We start from the raw sequence: 24,347 nt of genomic DNA, 5'->3' as shown, positions 1-24,347 counted from the left end.
CATGCGGAAACTAAAAGCAGGATGTAAGTTATTACAGACATACTTGCATTTTCTGTAGCAACCTACCAGTATGTGCACTGGACAGTCCAGAGAGCCTTGACTTGTGAACTTTACAACTAAACTCAGATTAATGTTTGTGAAAACAACTGTTTGAAAATAAGCCGTTTTGCTTTAAAGGACAGTCATGAAACAGTCATTAGTAACTACCTGAGAGCAGCATTTAGCCTACAGAAGCTTTATTATAGGAAATGACTCATATCAAGAACTCCAGCTGAATCAAGTTTTTATCTGGTTTTTTTTTTTTTTCATGCAGTAGCAAAAAGAGCAACACCACATGCACTCGGGAAGCAAGCCTTTCTGGCCAGTCACTCCAAGGTACAACAGTATGTGGAAAACAAGGGAAGGCAAAGAAGGTCTTCATCATTACCACACACTACTTTGCAATGTACTGCAAGAGGCAGACAGAAGAGTGTGGTCTGTTGCTTTACGTGTTTTTTCTTATCTACTTTGACTAGTATTGTTTCTGTCCAAAAGCTGCAACTTCCTACATGTCTGGTGCCTGCGGAGCAAGGAGGGCTGTTTTTCCTGCCGACCCTTCGCCACTAAAACTTGGAAGCATGAATAAAAGCACTGTGTTTTTCTACGCATTTACAGTTTTGACTGTAAAGTAGGAAACCGTATTTATTCTGAAATGGCGCAAAGTCCTGCTCCTCACACTGTGGCACAAGTTGGGTTAGGGTGCAGAGGCCTGACCAGCAGAGCGCTAGTTCAAGCTGGCTCTCAAAGATGGTTCACGGCTAGCACAGTCTTAACAAAAGATGCTGGGGTCCTGGGAGATCAATCCCTTTCCAAAGCACACCACACAGAGTCCGAGATCAATTTTGAAAAAAATACAGCTCCTATTTTATGTCCATTAATGCCAGCTGGTCTGTGGCAGCTCTGGCTCAGTCCGTTTGGCTACCATTAGCAATGCTGCAGTGACAGCATTCCCCTACAAGTCTGCTTTCCTTGGTCCTCCTTTGCAGAGTAAGAGGAAAACCACACATCATCAACAGCCTTTCCAGAGATCTGGTGTGTCAGGTTAGATGGATGTGCACTGAAACTTCTCTCCTTTGAGCTAGGTAGCAGTACCCTGCTTGCTTGATACACAAACTGGAATTTGTGGGAAACCTCCCCTGAAAACAGATGATTGTGGTGCTGAACTGTCTTCCTCCTCTTCCTCAGAGGACTCTATCTAACTGATGCCTGAGAAGCAAGTGATATACTCATTTGCCCCGTCTTAAGGTGTTTCCAACTTGTTCCTTGCCAGCAGCTGATGTTCCATTTCCAAAATCACTTGCAAGCTCTAACGCTCCTTCTCTTGCAGGCTAAAGAGACATCTTCTGCAACACTCACCCAGAAGGAAGCAAAAATGACATTTTACATTGCAAAGCCGTAATATATGGTTTGTTCCCATCCACAGTGTGGGAAAGCAATCCTCCTTTTGGTCATTTCGCACATGGGTTCACTGACAAAAGGGTCTGGAAGGACTTGCCAATTGCTTTCCTTGTTTGCAAAGCCCCAACCGCCAGCTTTGGAAATGCATTACAAAACCTGATCCCTTTGTTCACTTTGCCTGTGACTCACAGCAACTAGAGAAAAAACAGCTGAAAATGAAAGTTTAAAGAAAAAGCCCACACTAAAACAATTTACTGAAAGTGCCAACATTTTCAGTATTGTATTTCGGTATTCAATGTAAGTCATTAGGTTTGCAGCCCAACTTACAGATGCAGTATCGCCTGTTTTTTAATCCCACCAACGGTTCCTGGGGGAGAGGATGCAAGATGACAGGTATTACAGGGCAAGAGTAAGCCCCCTGCAAATCCCAATACAGAGTGGAGAGCCAGGCCTGAGATCTGCTGGGGAAGAACTGGCTTCCAGCTTCATCGAACACAGGAGAAAGGTATGCAGAGAGATGATCAGAAGATACTCTCAGCCAAGATGTACCAAGCAATTCTGCTGTGCGGAACGCAACCGATTACATGCTGAACTTCAGATCAGTGTAATTTCTCAGATGTACTAGCACTGTACTCACACGCACTGCCCTGTCCCCCCTAAGCTGATGTGCAGATAGTGTTTATCACCTGTAATCAGATTACAGAAGAGTTTCTAAACGTATGCTGGTCTTGTAAAAAGAGGATTTCAGACTTGTACAACAAATACACTTCAGAACGGGATGGAGCAAGTTCACACGCACAGTTCCACAGGTACTCCTGAGAACATGCTTCATTTCAATTCAGAAGGCAAACTCCTTCAGGCAGTTTGCAAGGCTTTTTTAAAACCTCTCTGCATATTTAGAACTCTTTCAAAATGTGTTGATTTCTCTGTACCTAGAATGACTGCGTAGCATGCTCTTTGGTAAAAATCCTGTGGCATTTCCTCATGAGGAACTTCCAACACAACACAAACACTCACATACCAGGGCCATCAAGTCCCTGTACTGAGCTTGTGCATCTACAAACTACCAGTGGCTTCTTTTAGTAGCACGAATTAAGCATGTAGTACTGACTGATAATTGCCACTGCTTTCCCAGTATTCTATTCGTAAACAAAAGGTGTTACTACTTTTAACAGCTGAGTTAACCAGTATTTTCCACCCTTCTCCTCTCTCCCCTCATACTTTGTTTTTCACCTGCATTATTTTGTTTCTTGAAACACAAAATTGTATTCCTAACATCACAAGACCTGTATTAGTCACTTGTTAAAAACAATACTTTGTTAGTAACAAGTGTGCTAATTTTAGAAAAAAAAAAAAACCACGTGCTTTTAACTTTACTTGTACTACCCTGTTCAGATGGGTAATACCCCTTTATCCATCTTTGTTCGGGTGATGCAAGCTGCACAGGTTAGTCAGAGCAATGCTGGGGTCAGAGAGGAAACAGGTAGACAGACATGCTCCCTCTTCCCAACCGCAGCCCAGCCCACTTGCTTCAAGAAGACAACTACTACAGCAAGGAAGGACAGAGAAATCGATCTCTTCTTACCTATCTGATCACTCAGTGACTTTGCTGGTACAGATTTCTGCGGACAGCAAGGTGGATGTGGCATGAAAAAGTGCAAGGGGAGCGCAGAGTGCGTGAGCTCCTTCTCCAGAGAAGCAGAATGACAAGTGCTTCCCTTGAGGTGACACGCACAAACTGCAGAACACACGTGTCCCACAGGTTGTTCTTCACCCATGTGCAGACCTCCTGCACGAGGCATTTTAACACTTAAGGACCGGTTAAGCCTTGTGCTGCCTTTTCTTGCGATCTGTCAGGGAGATCCCTCGTTCAGTGCACCTTCAGCAATAAACCAAAGCACAGATAACAACACATGACGAGGAGGAACACTGACAGCAAACCACACAGAGGCCAGTGAAGTTATATGACAAGAATGATACTGTATTACGAATGTAGGTGTGTGAATCATGAAGCAACAATGCTCCGCTTTACTGTGAGTATTCAAAAAACAAACTCCTTCGGAGGGCATTCAGAGCAGCAGCTAAACTAGGCTCTTCTTCCAATGACTCCAACAAAGTTCCTTTCTTCCTTTCCCAAATAAAATGCTGCTGAAAGAGAGGAAGACTAGCCTGGGGAAACTGAAGTTAGCTTCTGTGATTACCCACCTTAGGCTTACTCTGGCATTTTCACATCTCAGTGCACAATTGCATTATTGTTTTCCCCTGCTCTACAGGGAGGAAACATCGATCCAGCACAGCATTAGTGATTCCAGGGCAAAACAGGTACAAGCACAAGGTGCATCATATCTATTCACCCTCCCCCAAAATTCTTCAAAAATCAATAAAGCATCATAACAAGAACAAGAAGATTGAAGATTTTTATTTATACAAGCACATACAGGAAAGATCAAAACACATATTAAAAGATAGCATCTGTAAACAAATATATTTCACAAAAAGTTATACACTATCAAATCTTCTCTGAAAAAAATTCACGGTTATAGCTGTTTATAAATGTGTATTTATCAAAATCAAGTTAAAAACTACTTCATTTTTAAAATATCCCAAATGAAGACTCATTCATTCCAACAACTTCACAGAGACCACAGGTGTAAGGCCTAATTAAAACAAATGCACAAGTGAAGATGGCACTATGATTTCCAGTTTAAAAAAAATAAAAATAAAAATCGTCAAGTGATCAAAATACCAGCCAAGCCTATTTAAAGACCTAGGTCTGTAAAATATACATTCAACTTCGCAAACATCTAACTTTAAAAAAATAGAGCTATTCCACTGGATCATCCTCATCTTGTAGCGTACCGATTATGAGCTGTGGTTTTGAATCCACTCAGAAAAGTTAACAGTAGGTAGTTTGATGCGATTATATAGTTCACTTTCATAATCACATTAAAAATAAGAAGACAGCAGCACCCTTTTATAGCAAGGATTCATTTTTAACATTCTTGCCTTTATAGCAGCAGGTATGGTTTGGGGCAACGCTATCAATATAATTAGGAAGTAAAAAAAAGAAGGAACACACATACTCTGTTAAGTTTATTGTAGTATTCTTTCCCTATAGTTGTTTTCAAAGTTAGGCAAGCACCTCTATTTTTGCTGTAGAACACAAAATTAAAAACAAATGATACCCAAACCTATGACTACCTCAGTCGGCTCCCTTTGTTGGTGGTCCACAAGCCATTTCGATTGCCAGTACGAATTCTGTTTTTCCCTCCCTCCAATCTCCTATTTGCATACCAACTAAAAAATAAAAATTTCTCAAACTTCATCTACTAATTTGACTCAAAAGCAACAAGATATTAAAAATAACTAAGGCACAAATGGCTGATCTTCAACAGCGAGCAGAGGGTCACAGATTGCAAAGTATGGTAGAATGTAAATCCCCAGAAATATTTCTGGTCTCGAGGCACTGAAAACTCTTACCAGCTTTCACAAAAGGTTTTTCAAGATTTTTTTACAAGGATACGGAAAATACTTTTCCCAAGAATGTCCATGAACACTAAACAAGGATGGATGTACATACAAAGACACACACTTTATGCACAATACACTTTGAACATACTGCAGACAGACAAGGACCATGGAATGCAATGATCGCCTAAAATGGCAGGTGAAATGAAGGTGGCTGTTTTTCAGAGAGTCGTCATGAGTTTATCTTGGTACACCATGCTTTGGACTCCTCCTAAATTCTTCTGGTTCTGTTCCTGGATATATCGTAAATTGCTGTCCTCTCCACTTGGGGGGGGGTTCCAATATGGCCTGTCATCATGATAGGGTGGCCTGTACCATTTGCACAGTTATTGGTTAGTGAGAGATGGAAGTAAACTTGTGAGTGCTACACAGCAACATGAGTTCATCCAGCAAGTGCTAAGCATGCAAACGGTGTGATGGGCAGCTATCGGTAAGGGGAAAAAAGGGGACAGATCTACAGAGGTCTGATGCAGAAGCCGCAGAAGCAACTCACAATCTTTTAGTTGATTTCAAAAAGGCTTTGAATCAGAGCTCAGTCATTAAAAACCCTCTCTGTTTTCAAGTGTCATAGACAAGTGTTGTGCATCAATGCTCCTGCATCCCACAGGGAGAGGGGGAGGGAAGAGGTGGCCATCGGAACGCTAAAGTGTGTACAACAAACAAGTAAAATAAACCATGTCATGCAAAAAGCTGAGCTCATGAAAATACATCCTTAAGGTCTAAAAAAATTAAAAAAGGCAATCCTAGTAAGAATGGAAATTGCTCTTCCGTAAATACTGCCATTCGTTCAGCACCAGTGCAGTTAACTACATTGAAGCAGCCTGTAAGTTACACAGTCGCACTTCGTTAAGATGAACACCTAGCGTCCATAGTTAGTACAGGTATTTCTCTGTGACTATGTAGTGAAACTTGCAAAAGTACCAAGAGGAAAAATATTTTTTCCTTATTTGTTCATTACTTATTGCTGCTTTGAGATATTAACCTCAACTACTCCTACAGTGTCTCCTGAATCATTGGCCGGGGGAGGAGGGTGATAAATAAATAAAACTTTTGAACAGTATGTAGAAAACCACAACATTTAAGATTCCCTTGTTACCAAACTTAGGTTGCACTTTTTATTTTGGTTATTTCTTTATGCTAACAGAAATACAGGCAGGTTTAGATTTTACCTTTTTTTTGGAGACATTTTAAAGTTACATAATGACAAGCGTTAATTGGAATGAATTTTCTCAGAAGACTTAACATTAAGTTAACTGCGAGCAAATACTTTCACTGAAAGGGTTTTACTGAGAAGACTGGGACACAATTCTACATATTTCACAAATACTCAACATCCCCCCCATATATAACATGTATTGCACAGGTAGTCCCATTTTAGCCCTTGGTCCATTCTAGATTTGCATGAAAGAATTTCATGCATCTGTGGTTTGATGTCAAGTTCATAGCCAGATAGATTAAGATTTCTCAAATCAAGCTATTCAAGATGTTAAACGCTGAACCCTTCCACTTTCAGTCCAAGTTAGAATAACTTGAAGCTTCCACTTTAACCACGCATTTAAATGCTTCTACCTGAGCGGGACAAAAATTCTGAGCACCTTTTCTACTGAGCTTGCATGACTGAGCTATTAAGTGTGTTTTTTAGCCTTACAAGCCTAGCTATAAAAAAGCCATTGTTCATATTTCACTGACCTTAATCTTTGCCCAGGCAGCAGAGGGGCTGAAGGGGGAGGTTGTCTGCACACATTACAATACATTTTTGTGCTTATTTCACTATCACTCTGCTCCAGGGTGAACTATTTGGCTTTAAAATGTTACAGACTAGTATCATAAGTGAGGAAATCTTTAGAAAAACTTCAGCAAAACCTCTAATGATTTGTAAAATCATTAGCCTCTCTCAGCAATCACTCTTCTGTAATGTGAAATTGTACACTTTAAATCATACAGAATTAAATGGACAAGTAAACCCTAACCCAAGAAGAATCTTGAACATGAATTACAGGCAAAACTAATTACCCAATTTTAAGTCTTCTGTTTCTAGCATATATTTATTACCTGCTTTACTGCTATATGCAGGGATTTTTGAGATGACAATGAGTATGCCTGCTTCTCTGCCTAGTATGTATTTCTAATAACATATTTGCCTCTTTCCTGCACTCTCAGATCCAATCTTGGATCAAATTGTCTTTTCATCCATTTTAATCTCCTCATCTCTAGAGCCTGCCTACACTAAGAACAAAGTCTAACTATCCTGATGTAAGAATACAAAGATAAAAATATAACATGAATAGGAATGAAGATTAGGGTACTGGTATTTTTCAGTCAAGACAATAATTATTTGTCTAAAAAACGGAGTAACCTAAAAAGGTTATTTTTATTAGGATAAAATAGCAGCTGATTTCTATCACGTGTCCATGCACAGACACATACCGACCAGCAGGTGCGTGCCTCCACTGGGCATTCTACCAAGCTGGTTCTGACTTGGACCGAATTTCTTCCAAAATTTCTTTTCACTTGATTTCTCTCATTACTAGTTAGTATAAAATAAAAAAGTATGCCAGAAAATAGTACAATAGCATATACAGGTTTTCTTTTTTTGTGAAACAGTTCACAGAACCTCAGTGTTATAATTTCACTAATTATCTGTAAAGTGCCTGATACACTGTTCACATACATGTTTTTCTATACGTATCTCTGCAAAAGATGAAAAAGTGCTGCAATGCAAGAACCTGCTCACTCATAACTTTATCCTAAAATAAGTTTTCTTCTTTGTTTTAGCAGATTAATTACTGATCAAATTGCAGTTAGTTTTACTGAAGCTACTGAGCATCTTCCCATCCAACATACTCCCTACAGAAATCCACTGAAGTTGTATTTCAAATTCTGTATTAAAAATCACCCCCCCAAATTCTCATCAAGGAGATTAGGACATCCCAAAGCAAAATCTAAATAGAAGTTATTTAATACTGCCTCTACAACACATATTTCTAACTTCTGCTTGCTTTTCATGTGCAGACAATTGCCCAATATGCCCACCAAAGCTTCATGCCAACAGATTCAGAAAGAAAGAAGTAATAGACTTTTTCACGAAGTGAAGACTGCTTACCTTACATTCACAGGTGTATGTGGATGCCAGTGTGGCTGAGCAGGATGTATATTAGGATGATACTGTGGCTGCAAGTGGAAACATTGAACCCAGTTAATGAAACAATGTAAGAACTTTCTATTAACTTTAACTTTTTATTTTGCTGGGGCTGTGATGAACATGCTCGCTGTGAGCCCTAGAAACCCCACTGTGGCAGACCTTCTCCCATGCCATTAAGCATATACATGAGACCTCTTGGTGATGAGCTTGCTTGTTAGGAGACACTCACGGGAAAATGCAAAGAAAATGGGTTTTCTGTTTGAGAGTCAACCTGGCACATCTAGTGCTTCTCATACAAAGCACATCAAAAGAATGTCAGCTTTAATCAAAGGTGGAGAGTGAGAAAGGTTACTATTATAATAGCAGTCTTCAGAAGGTCACCTATCTTTGGTGACAGCATTTCTCTCTCATATCCATGAGATCTTGAGGACAGACAGTGAAACAAAATCACTAGTGAGGCTTTTAATAAAGAACAAGTGTTAAGACTAATTTCTCATTCACACACTCCGTCTGGACGAAAGCACAGCTTGCTTTCTCAGTAGCACTCCCTACTAGTATCACAGATGAAAACTGGGTAAGGTGTTTCTCTGAAGTGTATGAAGGAGCTTGTTTAAAAAACAACAAACAAACATTTGACCAGCAATGAACTCCTTAAGTGTTATGATGGGGGAGATAACTGCAACTTTGAACTCGTTGTCACCAGATCACCCAACATAAGAGGCTGCTCTAGACAAAAGCTTGCTCACAGAGCAGTCTCCTGGAGTCCATCATATTCACAGTCACAAAGGCTTTCACCTGTGATTTCACAGAAAGGGAAGGGAAGGGAAAGAGGATGGCAAATGGAGTGTGTTCAGCTTGCAGAGCATCCAAGAACACAGGGGAAGAGGGTGAGAAGAGTCTCTCCACTTTCCCCTTAATTCCCAATGGGATGTTGTTTATTCCTGAACCATCTCAGAGAATCTTACCCAACAGTAAGGAAAGGGGACCAAAACAGCCATACAAATTATAGAGAACAAAAATATGAACCACTAAGTAAGAAAATGACAATATCCTCCTCAACAATTGTTATGCCCTTACCTGGTAGTTATGGACTTCAGGAGTATTTTTAGCACTAAGGGGAAAAAAAAAAAATAGCTTTTATGTAATTTATAGTTCAGGGTTCTACAATTCAGGAATTTATTACAGTGAAGTAACATTCATATTCTTAAGGACATCAATATCTTAATCAAGATATACACCACAGCAATTACAGTCCAAGAAAGAGGAGTGCAAAACTTCATTGTACACTTAGGAAACAGGAATAAATAATGTTAGGTAAGTTAGCATAATAGCAATAAGCAGAAATGTGTTTTACTTTAGTCTGATATCAAACACAAAAAGAAAAAAAAACCCACCTAAAAATGGAAGCACTTAAAAGTTTCACAGGCAGTACCCAAGAAGAATCTGGTGCTGCATAATGAGATCCCAAAGCAATTCATGCTGCACCAGAGAATTTGTTTTGACAAATCCTAATGCAGAAATGGTCTTCAGAACCCTTTTTGCCTAATAACAGCAATTGAGAAGTAGAGAGAACTTGGGCAGTCACTTACCACAGTTGTGCTGCTTTCACAGGATTGTTTGCTTGAAAAGAAACAAAAAACTTGTAAGACGGATGACAAAAACAGTAATTTTGCAGCTACTGTGACTGGGATGTTACACTACAGCTTAAGCAAATTCTCAGACATATTTTCACAAATGCATCAGAATCTCAAGTGCAGCCCTGTGCTTTCTAGTATTCCTGTGTGAGTACATAAAGTACAAGGCAGACCCAAACCTCCCTCTGCTTCTGCAAGAGTCAAAGCCCACCAAAGATGAGAACAGACAAAGAGTATTCTTCCCAAACGTCACAAAGGAAGGACTTTAGCCAGAGTCAGTTTTGCATGACCAGAACCCTACCTTTCTCACCTTGCTGTAGCTACCACGTCAATACCATTGAGTCCCTTGGAAATCAGAAGCTACCCCTCGCAGAAATTTTGCATCTTACAGAAACCAGAGTATTCCTGAAGCTGGTAATGGCCTGTGTCTTATTACAATGAACAATGGTAGCCAAAAAAGCCCATCAGTTTGGAATATGGGAAGGCAGTGAGCAATCTTGAGCAACAAGTTCTTGGCTTGTGCTTTGGACAGGCTAGAGAGAACATTGAAGGCAGGAGCTGAGTAACTGGGATGTATTATTTATTTTTCCTGAAAAGCAGCATATTTTTCAAGAGCACTGAAAACCAGCTGAAAACCCAAGTCTCTGCTGAATGTAGGAAGTGAATGACAAACTTAATGAGACACTGTAGAAGTCTGAAAGAGACTGAGCTAGGACAGAATCCAACGTTTGTAGGCTGCAACTAGGTACAGATCTTAATGGCCAAGAAATGCATGAAAGACAATACAGGGAGTTTTTGCATTAACTTAACAAACACGCTGTTGAGCTCTCTGGAGGGAGATCATCTGGGTATGACAGAAGTTCTGGCTGGCTGCTATGCACAGAGAACTAAACTGAGCGGAAGCCACGCTTTCTCTCTTCTCCCCTGGTCTCACAGACATAAGTACAGAAGCACTGAGACACGAGGTCTGACAGATGCTTCACCACCCTTTCAGTGAAGAAATTTTTCCTAATATCCAATCTAAACCTGCCCTGGCGCAACTTGAGGCCATTTCCTCTTCTCCTATCACTTGTTACTTGGGGGAAGAGACCTACCCCCACCTGTCTGCAACCTCCTTTCAGGTAGTTGTAGAGTGTGACAAGGTCCCTGTTAAGCCTCCCCCTCTCCACACTAAACAACCCCAGTTCCCTCAGCTGCCCCTCATAAGGCTTGTGCTCCAGACCCTTCACCAGCTCCGTTGCCCATCTCTGGACACGCTCCAGCACCTCTGCGTCCCTCTTGGAGTGAGTGGCCCAAAACTGAACTGAACACAGTATTCAAGGTGCGGCCTCACCAGTGCAGAGTGCAGGGGGACAATCACTTCTCTAGTCCTGCGCACCACAGGGTTTCAGATACAAAAATGTTACACGCTTTCCTTCACTGAATTTGATACAACTTTTCTTTCCTCCCCATCAGAGCAACTAAAGAAACCCTATAGCTACCTTGTTCTCCATAGATGGGGGATGGAAGAATTAAGTATAGACAGAGATAGAAACAGTAGAAATGGACTCTTGACTGAGAGAAAAAAACCCATGTACATTCTGATTTTTAGATGATCTGACATATTTTTCATTTTATACTGTGGTACAGATTTTATGGTTGTAATACAACACTTATATGAGTTAACAGGACACCTGCATGACAAGTTCAGTGAACACATGTACAAACACTTACCCTTAAAAGTTGAATGCCTTCGAGAAGGATATCGTTTGCTGGGCCTTCTTTCAAACGTACTAGTTCTGCGTAATCGTGTCCCATGTGTTGCTTGATACTCTGTCCGCCCACTTAAAATACAGAAACAAAAGTTAACTACTGCCTTCTGTTGGATGCTGTACCTGCTCCATTGTACAAAAACAAATAGATTGCTGTTACTTTGCTAAATACCTGAATCTGAAGCGTGATCCCAGCCTTATGAAGTCAGATCTACTAGATTTGCTGTTTGCTGGGGCTCGCAATCTGAAGAAAGCATGGTGTTCCACTGCACACTTCCACAAATGTTTGCATGTTTTGGCACTGTCTAACCGGAAAACAAATGTGTGCTCTTGCTCTCTGCCCTAGATGCAGAAACAAAAGCTTTGGAAGTTGGCATGCATGATATTAGTTACTGTCCTTGGCAGGAGAAATACAGCCTGGGCCAACAGTGTGCTTGTGTTCTTACCAGCCTGAGCACACACCATACTTTGTTGGATCAGGCCCAAGTAAGGGAAGAAAGTTACCTGTTCATCATCTTCTACAACCACAAGCGTTAGTTTGCTCTTTTTAAAGTCCATTTTTGTGATTTTAGGCCTAAACACAAGAAGCAAATAGAAAATTAATGGAAAAATAGCATTTTGTAATCTAGGATCCCCCAAAACATATGAGGGATTTGCAGCCCTGCAACACTTCAAGAATTGTAATGGAAGTATGATTTCTTGGAAATGTAACTGTTTTTCAACAAATATTTCACATTTGAGAGTGGTGCTTCTAAACAGGCCCACTTAACTTCAGATTTAACCTTGGTATTTTAATTTTGTAGATCCAATCTACACCACAAAATACAGTCAAGATCCCCTTACATAAAGGAGAAAGATCTGAGCATTTTAACAGAAAGGAACAAAACACAAAAACCGATTACCAAAAGAATAAGCCTATTTTGTTGGCTCCTTCAAAGATCAATATGCCTGTTGGTGTCAGTCCAAGAGCATATTCACAACCATCTCTTCCCTGCAAGCAAACACAGAACCAATAATCAGTGTGCCTTTGGTAGTGTAAATCTTACTACAGTATTATGTCAAAATCCACAGATTTTAAACTCAACAATAAGGTTTGAAATTTTTTTTTAACATTACAGAGCAGAAGAACATTTATCTGTGTTGGGTGCAAACTGGCAGGCTTTGGCAACAGAAGGCTGCAGGATGCCCTGCATGGGAGGAGGCAGAGTGCTGCCTGAGGTAGCGCTGATGCTGGTGGAAATGGCCCTGCACCAACACTCCAGCCAGGGGAGCCCAGACCTCGGCTCACCTGTGTTTAAGAGCAAGCAGTAGCTACCAGGGAAAAGAGACACAAAAGGAAAAAATTGAGGAACATGGGAAAAGGCATGTGGAAAGGGAGGAGGCCTGCAAGGAGAAGGTACTTTTGAGGGACCACGGCCCAAGGGGCAACCCACACCACAACAAGTACACCCCCGAGGGACTGACCCACACCAAGGCACGTACCCCACATTAATAACAAAAAAGCATCACATGGAACTTACCTTAACTACATGCATATCTACACCATACATTTCTAACCATTTAGCTTTGTTCAAGTAGCACAATTCAGCCTGCGCTGGGCTCTTTCCCCTAAGAATATAAAATTTATTTATACTTAATGTTATGAAATTTTTGTGCATTTTAAACATTTTAAAATTCATTCTCCTAACTCTGTTCTTTGGGCTCTCAATCTTAAAAATGCTAAATGGTATTTCAAGCTTAGTTTATGTTTTTACTCTCTTCCCCCCAAATGAAAATAAATCAGAGGGACCAAAATTGAAAAAAGATTTAAAATTTCCAATAAGGACGAAAGTTCAGGTAAGACAGCAACACCAAAATGTACCATATTTATTAACAAAAGACAGGAAAAAGAGTTTGCTGCTACCCTGAGCACAAAACTTTACATGTACATGTGTGCAAGGAGGGAAAGAAAGATAATTATTTCCAACATAAACAGGAAAAAGATCTGATGGCTTAAACTGTTATAAAGTCATCTAAACAACAAGAACAAACAATCCTCCCCCCCAAAAAACAAACAACAAGTTACAATTAATCCCACCAACCTTCCTTAAATTACTGTTTGCCATTTCTAGGGAAGGAGAATGCTCAAAATCTATTTACAGTACCTTCAACTGACAAATATAATCACTGTTTCATGTCTGTTGAAGGGGCTCTTGTGGACATATATGCCTTTGGAAGAGAAGAAAACCTCCTGTTGCTAGAGACACCACTCCCACATAGGTACCGTACCTGCACTCTTTCCATTTCTGAAAAATGTCGAATTCCATTGCTTCGGTCTGGTTTGGTGCAAACCTGAATTCAGACACGAGTTCTGGTGTGTGCTCTGGGTGCTCACACTCTCCCAGCTCAGCTGCAATCGGTCAATTGAAAAGTTACAAATATAAAAATCATGGGATGACCAGAAATACTTAATTCCATAATCTCCACAAAGACAGTGATAGTTTGTAAGTTTCTAAGTACGTTTAGAAGAATGCATTTGTGCCAGTGCTGTAAGTGAACATCCCTGTCCCTCTGCCCCCAAACTCAAACCAGATTTTACAGTAAAAGTCAGACAAACTCATTTGCAGGAGCAGTGTAAGGTTATGGTACAGAATTCTGACATTCAGGAATGTTAGGACTAAAGCAGCTTCACTAATGCCTTTTCTCTGTTTTTTAAAGCATTTGAAGGAATAAAGTTTCTATTAAAGACAAAAAGCAATGCACTACTGTTTCGAAGAGGTTACTTTGAAACTTCCTCTCATTGCAACGAAGTCATACTTTTCATTCCAAACCACTTTCCATTCTATTGCATGCTTTGTTTGTGTCAAAACATGAAGATAATAATACCTAATCTCAAGAAACCAGTGATAAAGTTGTGTTTTGTTTTGTTTTTCAAAAAACAGAGTGGTGGTGTAATAGTCAGATTAAGTCAGTTTAAAGAAAGAGATGGCGAAGTGTTAACATAACTCAGGTGTCACTTTCTGTTTATTTACTTAGGGCCTGGTATCTTCTTTTCTAGGAGCAGAACACTTGCAGACTCTACTGAGCTCAGCAGGAGATGCAAGTGCTGAGTATCTTGGTGACTGACGCCCTTAACTGTCTCGTGCCTGCCACATGCTTTGCTCCTGGAACCTCTCAGCTATATGAAGAGTCCACAATGTCACTGCCTTCAGACTGTGAAACAAACATCAATGGCAAATACATGCCACCTGACACACGATGTGACTCCAAACCAGGCCTTGTCAGTTGGCGTTTCTTGACTACTACTACCACAAAAACCAAACCAACCCAAAACCACCACCACAAACATGAGGGGAAATTAATCCCATGAAGTAAAAACAGTTGCAAAAATTTAATTCACTTTCAGTTTTAAAAAATACCTAGCAGGATACATTAGAACATAGGGAGTTACATTTAAAATGCATTCTGATACATCTACTAAGTGGTTTTGAGCCCTTGAGCTTCACTCAAACATTTAGCATTCCTGAGGATATTAAACAGATTGAGTTCACTGATCTTTATTTCTAACTACTGCCTCACACACACTTTTTCTCTTCAACAGTAATCTTCCATGGTGAATTACAGTACTATTATCTGTATGTCTTTTCCCTTAACAGAGAGATCTCAGCTCTGCTGCTGTTTCACTGAAGTTGGAAGCCTATTTAACAGAGCTGTTGCTAGGAATTACTGGCAGTCCAGTCTCCAGTACGTAAGAGAGCCACAACACACACATCAGCATTGAGGACTTCAGGAGAAAAAAACTAAGAATATGAAGTTTGATGTTTTGACAACCATCTAGGAAAAACATGAGAGATTTCTCTACTAGTTAACTGAGAGAGAAGGCGGGGAATGAAGGCTGACTGTGCCATGAAGAGGATGTGTAAGGATGAGAAGAATCATAAGCATGTAAGACAAAAGATACGCAGAGAAGCTAGGGCAGAAATATTAGGCAAAGGAAAAATACCACCCTTGTTTCTCAATAGCTGCACTCACTGTATACTCACTTTCAGTCAAACAAACCATGTCATCATTGTGATCTCAAAGAAACAAGTCTTGAGAATAAAAGCCAGTAAGTCTCACCAGCTCAACACAGGGTAGAAGGGCAGCGGAAGAAGGGGGAAGCACGGGCTCCACACGGGTATGCTCAGCCATCTTCCCTGATGGAATTACACTCCCCGAATGCCTCAGCAGTACTATTTTTCAGCACAAACTCACAGCAGAGGACCCATCTCTTCATTTGCAGTTCTATGACAAAGTGTCATGCTTTCACATGCTCCTTCTCTGGTCTTGTTTATGGGGGCAGGTGGGTGGGGGGGGGGGTGGCGGGCAGGGAGAGTTGTAACATAACATGTTTATATACATTATCCATGCTCTTAAATAAATAAATGCATAAACTAGGGGACATTTTAAAAAGGCATTTTCCTAGAAAGTTTTTGAGAACTGCAAAACCATGGTTACTTGTAAATATATTGATTCTTTTGCACAGAAGAAAAAAAAAAAAAAGAGCTATCCCATGAAGATGTCTTATGGTTAGAACTGACCACTGGAGAACTGAGAAAAAGTCTTCCTTTTGAGTTTAATTAGCAGTTTCAAAAGTATACCTGGTTAAATCCGAAAGCCACGCAAGACTAACGATTCTAACAGTGACGATTCAAGTTTGATTACAATCCTTCTGTAGCTAATAAACCCTAAGTGAAGCCTACAACTATGTATCCGCTTCACAAGTTACCCCATACTACAAATTGATGTTATTTGTTACAGAAGTTCCTTCATGGAACTAGCAACAAACCAAAAATTTATGTTTGAAAGATGATTCACACAAAAAGCCAGCCTTGGAAACTGTTGTTTGAAACCAAGAATTACCCTAATAGAACAACTTGATAAAGAAAATGTATGAAGTTCAAAGCTGTGCTGTGAAGAAAAAGGCTTTTCTTTCAGAGAGCTTAGAATACCATTTCTTAAATAATTATTTATGACTTTTTCTTCACTCTTGGAAAAGCCACACTAAGGAGCAAGATCAGATTTTCAGAGTAAATGTAACCTGCTGAGGAGGGCATAACCATTTGATATTTCTTTAAACTCTTTTGCTTAATTAAGTTTCCAATGTCAATAACATGTAACAAATGTTCTACTACAAAACACTGATCATAACATATATCAACAGAGATAATAAATTAGTTGTAATAATGAAATAATTTTAGAGAAACTTCTTGTGATGATGTCAAAATAGTGGAAAAATGAAACTGGAAAAAAAGACACCAGAAAAGTAAAAAAGTATGTTCCCACAGATAATGCAAAGAAGTGCTAGTTTTGGTACCTAGTTGGAGACATTATAAACATGATGTATGGCTACTGTATTACATTTACACAATAATCACAGGGGTCAGTTACTACCCAAAATGTTGAGCCATCACACTATTATTCTTTGCTTGGTTTTCTCCTTGCTTAGACCAGGGGTAAGGTTACCAGTGTTTTTACCTGCGAAAATGGAAGCAACGAATCAAATATGGGCTCCAAATTTTCTCCACCTCAGAAAGACAGAGCTTGCCTGCAGCAGTTGTTCGCACACCTAACAATGACAGCTGTGCCATACTGGTGCAAAAAAATAACCCACTGCCTTAAGATCTACAGCTGTTGCTGTCTGGAACAGAATTCTTAGTTTTGCCTGTCAAGTCCACCTAGAATCACCAGGTTATCTCCACTGCTGTACTAAACTAAGAGACTGTGCCTACGCACTCCGTGTGCCACTGCTAGCCACCAGAGGAATAGGAAGAGTGTTTTTAATTTTGATTCATTTTGCTGCTGATATGCCTAGAATGGTCCAGCTCACTGCATTTACTTTTTTAGAAAAAAAAAAAAAAAAAAAAAAGAACTTTACTTGAGCTTCATTACACAAGTTTCTTTCCCATCTACAAAACAGTCTGAAATGGCATGAATATTTGTATTGATGTGTTTGCAGCAATAAAAACCCAAACCTTCTTCCTACAATAAACTAATCAAACCTAGTGTCCTAGGATGCTTTTTTTTTTTAATCTTGTAACCCTTGGTCCTGACACAGAAGTAATCTTAGTTCTCACCTTCCCATTTAAGTCCCTCCTCTCCAGTGCACCTGCCACCCCCTCCTTCCTGCCCTGTAACCATCTCCCAGGTCACACCACAGAGGTTTGCTCTCCCAAGCACTGGCCAGGCAGCGGGAAGCCCATGTTCAAAGCTACACCTGCAGGGACACACCTGCATGCTGAAGGGCCAGCTGGCTCTCCAGGCTGAAGTGGTAAACTGTGCACACACCACAGCCTCTGCCTCCGTGGGGAACTACCTAGGGGCACTTCCTCCCTGGTCAGCCCCTGGTTTCCATGAAACCTTTGTCTCCCCATGCCTTTAAGGCTCCTTTGCCTTGGCAAGCGTGCCAATGTTGGCTACTATAGTTTAGTAGTTATGATTGGAAGGCAGGCAGGAAAGTGATCTCCCTCAAATTCTTCTCCTCAGGTAAAGGAATGGCATTTACATATGACCAATGAGAAAGCGTTAGTAACGGAGTGAAAAGAGACTAGAAGATGAGTTTTTTTAATACATCAAGACAAACCACTTCCAAAAAATTGCATACCTTGAAGACACAGAGCTGCTAGTTCAACAGCAGTTTCATACGGGCATTTCAGTCTTAAAAAGAAAAAAAAGAAGCTATAAAAATCAGGTCTTTTTTCTCAGTGAAATCCTCTTGCAATAAAGTTTAAAAGTAGTCTGATATAAGAAATGGAAACATTAACTTCCACAAACTACTAATGATATGAAACATCTACAATCTATTTTTACTTGCATGATTATTTCCTCATTTGGTACATCCTAATTAGCACTAAACACATGATACGTTCCACCATAAAACAAGCTTGAAATAATAGAGACAACATTAAATCAACTAAGAAATCATTTTTGCTTCAACGCTATTTTAGAACATATAGTTTTAAGGAGTTTTTTGTAATTAAAAAACATACAGCAGGTGTGAACTTACAGGCCTAGGTGAGACTATAAACACATGAAATATTTTTACAGGCTTGACCTGTACAGAAAGTGTTGCACTTCATCATCTTTTCCTCCTCTATTTTGCCTACCATACTGAAAAATATGGTAAGCCCATGTTACATTTTCAAGTCATAAAAATCAGGACATCAGGACAGTCTTTGCTCTCTTTATAAACTTCCATCACCTGGTCAATCCATCAAAGGTCTTTACTCATTCTATTTGTCAGTAATAGAGTCAAGGTGCACATAAAATCATGTATCTCTGCATTCTAAAGGGAAAAAAACCGCATGTGGAACTGTAAATCACATTTATAATCTGTGCATGAATAAAATTTAAATAAAATTTTAAATCACTAAGAGATTAACTATTATAAATTAAATTACAGATGCAAGAGCAAAGAGGTACTTACTTCCCTGAAAGAATGTCTTGCCGGAGCTGTAATACAAACAGGTACCTGACAAATAAAAATTCAGAAAGTCAAAAGTATATATAATGACATCTTTCTAGCCCCAACGGCCAGAAAAATACCCCAATTCATTGAGTAGTCACAACATTTTAATTAACTTGCTTTTAAACAAAGGGTCTTCGGGATACATATTGCAACCTTCAAAGTGCCCACAGCTTTCACTAAAAACAAAAAGAGAACATTTTTCATTGTCCAAAGTCTTGCTGTTTAGGGATGTGCTCTATCTGAGCATTCACCACAGCAGCCTAAACGTTATTGACACTCCAATGTTCTCGTGAACTAGGTCTTGCCCAATTCAAGCAAGAATTGAACTACAGGATCTAGAGACAAAACACAGATAAAGGCATGAAGACTTCAGGGCTACCTTCTCAAACACAAAGAAAGAACATGGAAAAAGTCCAAACTGGGCAAAAGGAAGAGCTCAGACTGATATTTCATTCAAAATAGCAGAAAAGTTCTGAATAAAAGAAAATAGAAGAATTCCATAGAGCCCAGACATTTATTTAGGAGGCCAAGTAACAAATTACAGCCTTTAAATTGTAGTAGTATTTTAAGCTGTTGCTAATCTTCGGTTCTAGGTATGCTTCATGTTCTACAGCCACTCAAGAGTTGGGTTTAGAGGCATGTGTTTTTAAATTGGAAAAAGACAGTGGGTGAAGGATTCCACACATCCCCATTACTGTGCTAATTACGAAAATGTGATGTTTACAGTTTCACTATGAACTGGAATCTACTAGAAAATCTCCACAAGGAATTCCAAACATCCTTCCAATCAGGCCAGTTCATGGTTATTGTTAATTATTGTTTTTCTTCCTCCCCTTACTCCACTCCACTTCCACTTGGAATAGTTCTGAGAATACAGTTGTTAATCTTCACATTTTACTCAACACGTTACATGGAAAATATGATCCAGCCAGCATAAAGACTCTTAAAAAAACAACAACATTCAAAATTACTTTCCCCAGTGAAAAAGAAAAATGCAACTATTTGTTCACTGTAAAATCAATTTCCAGCTCAGTTTCATTTTCCTTCCATAGTTTCACAGAGGTCTTCTGTCAAACTTATCATAATAAAAAAAAAATTGTTCATAATACTGAAAATTTAGCTGACTAAAGTGTTTTTCTAATTAAAATAGTCTTCTGAAATGTCACCTTTCAGCAATAATTACATCACAAAGCATGAGAGTTTAATACTTCCAGAAGAAATGTCTTACTTGATCACAGCAATGATCACATAGCTCAGAAACTGACATCTCGCAGTGACTAGGATCATACGCTTCAAAGGATTAAGCAAGAAATCTTGTGGTAGGCAGTAATGGAATAATTTGACCACTGGGGAAATATAATACTTGTCAGACATGCACCCTGATGTATGAAGACTTACATCAATTTTCAGAAAATATATATCATTCCTACTAATTTAAGTGATTTTCTCATTAGAGATGCCCCAAAATCATCCAGGTTTTTGGATTCTCTTAAGACCTTATACTCAATTACATAAGTGGCAGGGAAATCTATAGGTTAATTATGCATTGTATACGAACAGACCCTTTTATTGAATTAACACTGCTGCACTAAACTGATAATGGATATTAAAGCCTCCATGTCAGTATCATAAGGTGGTGACAATTAGTTCTGGTGTTGTCTTGGGCAGTGAAAGAAAATACACAGTCAACACAGCAGACAGGAAAGAAGACAGTAAACATATGCCTGCAGTGGTAAGTTTAATGTAAACATCACATGCACATGAACTACAACAACCAAATCTTTAAACACCTTAGGCTGATGGGAAGAACACTGATTATTGCCATGCAAATTAGAAGACAAAGTGCCCTACGGTGAGAAACTGAACAAAAAAACCCCACAAGATAAAATAACATTAAGATAAATGAGTACTATACAAAGATGACACAAAGCTGGCAGATACTAAGCACAGCTGCTCCTTTCCCAGTTTTCCGAATATCCTCTAGATCACACCAGGATGCTACAAACCCAGTAAGGTATAGTCCTCACAGCCCAGAAAACAGTCCACCAGATTGAAACAAAAGACCTCCAGGTATTCTAAGGTGACTTCACACAATGCAGTCTTTACACCTCTTGTACCACAGAGAACTTGTGGGGAAGTGGAAGAGATTCAATCAACCGTTAACCAAGAAGTAAAGCTGTCTATTGCCCACAGTTCTGTGGCCTTTGTATTATTATTAAATCACCCCAAGTCTTGGAGCAAGGGGGACACAGCAGAGCACTGGCATTTTAACAGGACACAGACATGGTGGGAAATCCTCTCAGAGGTATGGCAGGTGTCATTGGTGTAAAGAGCAGCTGTCTCCCAGCTGCAGCCCTCCCTACCCAACATTGCCTTTATTTGCAAACTTCAAAGAATAAGAACATAGCATCTCCTACACATTAAAACACTTGGAGAAGCTCATGAATGGGTTTTGGCATCAAGTAAAAAAAAGATGTTTCTCTGACAGTAGGAAAACACCTAGGAAGTCAGACAAAATGACCATTCTTAATAAGAAAGCTCAAATCACCTGCTTACAGTACCCCCATGTACCTTAGATGTCTTATTTACCACTCTGCCAGTCCCCCAGTTAACCATGCACAGTTCCTACCTTGTAAACTCCTCATGAAGGTTGTTCGGTTCTGATGAATAGTACTTAATTCGAAAATGCAACGTGTACGGAGGTCCAACTGTATATGCAGAGATTTTAAATGGGGAAATAAAAGTTTATACTAGTTGTGGTTCTGCAAAGGCAGAACAACAGCCACCATCCCACAACCCAAGAAACCCAAAATGAACTATGCTTTTCAAATTCTTCAAAGCAGCAAATATTTCATGTTTTTAAATTTAAAAATGCATGCAATAAAACCCCTAGATGATTTCCATAGTTCACGATACTCTAATCATTAGATTAATCAAGCAATAGTCTATCTGGCAAACACATTTTTGTTCAGGTGTGCCCAGCAGCACACTGTGGATGACAGCAAGTTCCAGGTACACTGCCTGTTGCCAGGGGCAGAAGAAGATGGAATGGAAAGGAAGAGGATGATGCTTCTTGTTAAAGAGGCACAAACACATCTTAAAAAAAAAAAAACAAAAAAAACCCCACCAAAAAACCAAAACAACCACCCAAAAGATCAGTTTTTGACTGATACACGTGAATGAGAGAAGGTAAATTAAGGTGAAAAGTGCTGGAGAGGACTCTAGAAGGCACCCATGAACATAGAAAGCTAACAAATTCCATGAAGTGAAGTTGCAAGAATTGTTTTCTAACCACCTTTCAGAAGGTGAATGCTAGGTCTGACTTTCCACGTAACAGAGATAAACCAGTACCAAACTACCATGAGACTATAACAAATGTATCCTTGTCTGCCTAAGCCTCATCTTCCAGACCAACAGCCTGCTAGTGTATTAAGTGCTGGAAAAATGATTCTTTTTCACACCTTTCTAAGGTCTTCTGTAACACCAGAACACAGTATATACGTGCTTATTAATGATCCATTCTACTAGACAATGTGCAGCCAAAACTCAAAATAATTAGGGCTTTGACACTGCAATGATAGCTCCTAGAAAACAGATTATAGCACCCTAGGCTGACAGTTTGGCAACACTGGTAGGGTCTGCATCAGCAAGATGATGGCTCCTACCTACCCGCTGCTGGGAAAAAGAGCAGTGAGCAACATCCATTGTTAAAGAGAAACCCTTGTGAAGGCACCTGCTGAAGACAAGGCAAAAGTATCCTGTTGTGAGACACACCTTTAGAACACTCATCAAACTGCTTCCCTCTTCCTTGTTCCCCAGGGCAGGGCTTGGCCAATTGCTTTTCAAAACAGGCCCTTCATAGATTAAACACAAACAAAACAGTCCAACTAAACAAGTCCAAGGTGTTACAGAATTGTTGATTTTCCACATTTTAAGACATATCAAGAAAAAAGACAAAGCTATTACAGAAAGTGCACCTGCAAATCACTTAGTCACTTAAGGTAAAGCAGTCTGCGATGTGATGAAAAGGCGAGAGAAAGCCAACCACTAAAACCCGGCCCATGGCAGCTATCTTTACCATCTGTTCTAGGAGACTGACACCCATGCACCATGGGCTGAAAGCAAACTGTCCTAAAGGCCACTGAAGAACTCCTCCACCATTTAAAAAAATCATCTAGATATTTGGATCATTATCAGAAAGAAAGGCAAACCACCGCTGAAGCAATCAAGACCCATCTCTGTGAGGTCCTGCAAGGGGGTCAACAACTTCCTTGCAAAATGCTTATTATCATCTCATAGAAGCAATATTATCAGTTGGGCTATGGCTGTTGACAACTGCAATATATTAACAAAACACATTAGTGCTGATGCTGTGCTGTATTGTACCCAAGGTTGCAACCAAATTGTTAAGAGATGAAGGAACAACTTGCCTGCCTTAGCCAAGCTTCACAAAAAACTCAGTAGACAAACCCAATTTCTTCACCCAAAACTCCCTTTGATGAAACAGAAGGTATTTCTGCTAATTTTATTTATAATACAGGAAAAAAAAGGTTAACCATTACACAATGAAGTATTTTCCATTTACTCTTTGGAAAAAAACCCAACCAACAAACATCAGGAAATCCATTCTGGATCAGAAGTGGTGTCAGAAACCATGATCTGTGTCCAGGCAACCTGATTTCATAGATCAGACTGAAATTACCTGGTAACCTACTCTGCCTTAGAGAAACAGCACATTTTATGAGGGCTACTGAAGGCTGGTTTGTTGCTTGTAAGTGCTCCTGCATTTAGACATGATATAGTCAGCCAATTAACTATTAAATTAAATCTATTTCCTAAGAAATATTTATTCCATTAAAGACCATATTTAAACACTCATAATCATGTTCAAATACTCTAATTTCAAATTCCTATAGGAAATAACAAAATAAACAGGCAGAGACATGGTACTCACTTTTTATTTGCTTCTTAATGAATTTTGAATGGTCCAACCAGTGCTAAAAGAAGAAAATCCACATTTTAGAACAGTCCCATTTCAAGATTTTGTTGGCACAATGAACTAATTACAGTAAAATTTAACAGAAAAAAACACCCACTTTTAAAAAGGAATATTGCCATATGCGTTTGCTAAACTTCACATTTTTGAAAGTGTTTATTCGTACATTTACCAACTTACCTTCTTTCATGAGGAAAGCCTAACTTAGAAATGCTTCAGCCCTGCCAGGGAAGTTTCACTCTTCCAGAGAGGAAACCTCAAAACCCAAACCCACAAAGTAGTGGTGTGCAAGGAGAACACTCTTTCGTCCCCAGGTTTAACTATTGCCCAGGTGGCCCCTGAGGAGAGCAGGCCAAACCCCCTTCGTTTCATT

At 39.6% G+C, this 24,347-nt stretch overlaps 1 protein-coding gene across 3 annotated transcripts in view; it reads right to left on the bottom strand.

The window, feature by feature from the left end:
• The window catches only part of EPB41L4B (erythrocyte membrane protein band 4.1 like 4B), a 169,522-nt gene that overhangs the window by 81,733 nt on the left and 63,442 nt on the right, over positions 1–24,347 (bottom strand). For 2 of the 3 annotated variants that reach the window (XM_056332552.1, XM_056332553.1), the window contains 13 exons: positions 23,933–23,975; positions 21,608–21,686; positions 18,937–18,981; positions 18,115–18,167; positions 13,761–13,881; positions 13,013–13,100; positions 12,395–12,483; positions 11,997–12,066; positions 11,665–11,834; positions 11,455–11,564; positions 9,697–9,727; positions 9,185–9,218; positions 8,069–8,136 (listed from right to left, as the gene is read on the bottom strand). In XM_056332552.1, coding sequence (XP_056188527.1) covers positions 8,069–8,136; positions 9,185–9,218; positions 9,697–9,727; positions 11,455–11,564; positions 11,665–11,834; positions 11,997–12,066; positions 12,395–12,483; positions 13,013–13,100; positions 13,761–13,881; positions 18,115–18,167; positions 18,937–18,981; positions 21,608–21,686; positions 23,933–23,975 — 1,001 coding nt within the window. Of the gene's footprint in view, positions 1–3,840; positions 5,275–8,068; positions 8,137–9,184; positions 9,219–9,696; positions 9,728–11,454; positions 11,565–11,664; positions 11,835–11,996; positions 12,067–12,394; positions 12,484–13,012; positions 13,101–13,760; positions 13,882–18,114; positions 18,168–18,936; positions 18,982–21,607; positions 21,687–23,932; positions 23,976–24,347 lie in introns of those variants that run through there. The other variant, XM_056332554.1, reaches the window with a different exon arrangement.

Source organism: Falco biarmicus, chromosome 3, assembly GCF_023638135.1.
Source record: "Falco biarmicus isolate bFalBia1 chromosome 3, bFalBia1.pri, whole genome shotgun sequence".
Taxonomy (NCBI): Eukaryota; Metazoa; Chordata; class Aves; order Falconiformes; family Falconidae; genus Falco; species Falco biarmicus.
The sequence above is the reverse complement of the archived record's forward strand: the minus strand, read 5'-3'. Positions and strand labels throughout refer to the sequence as shown.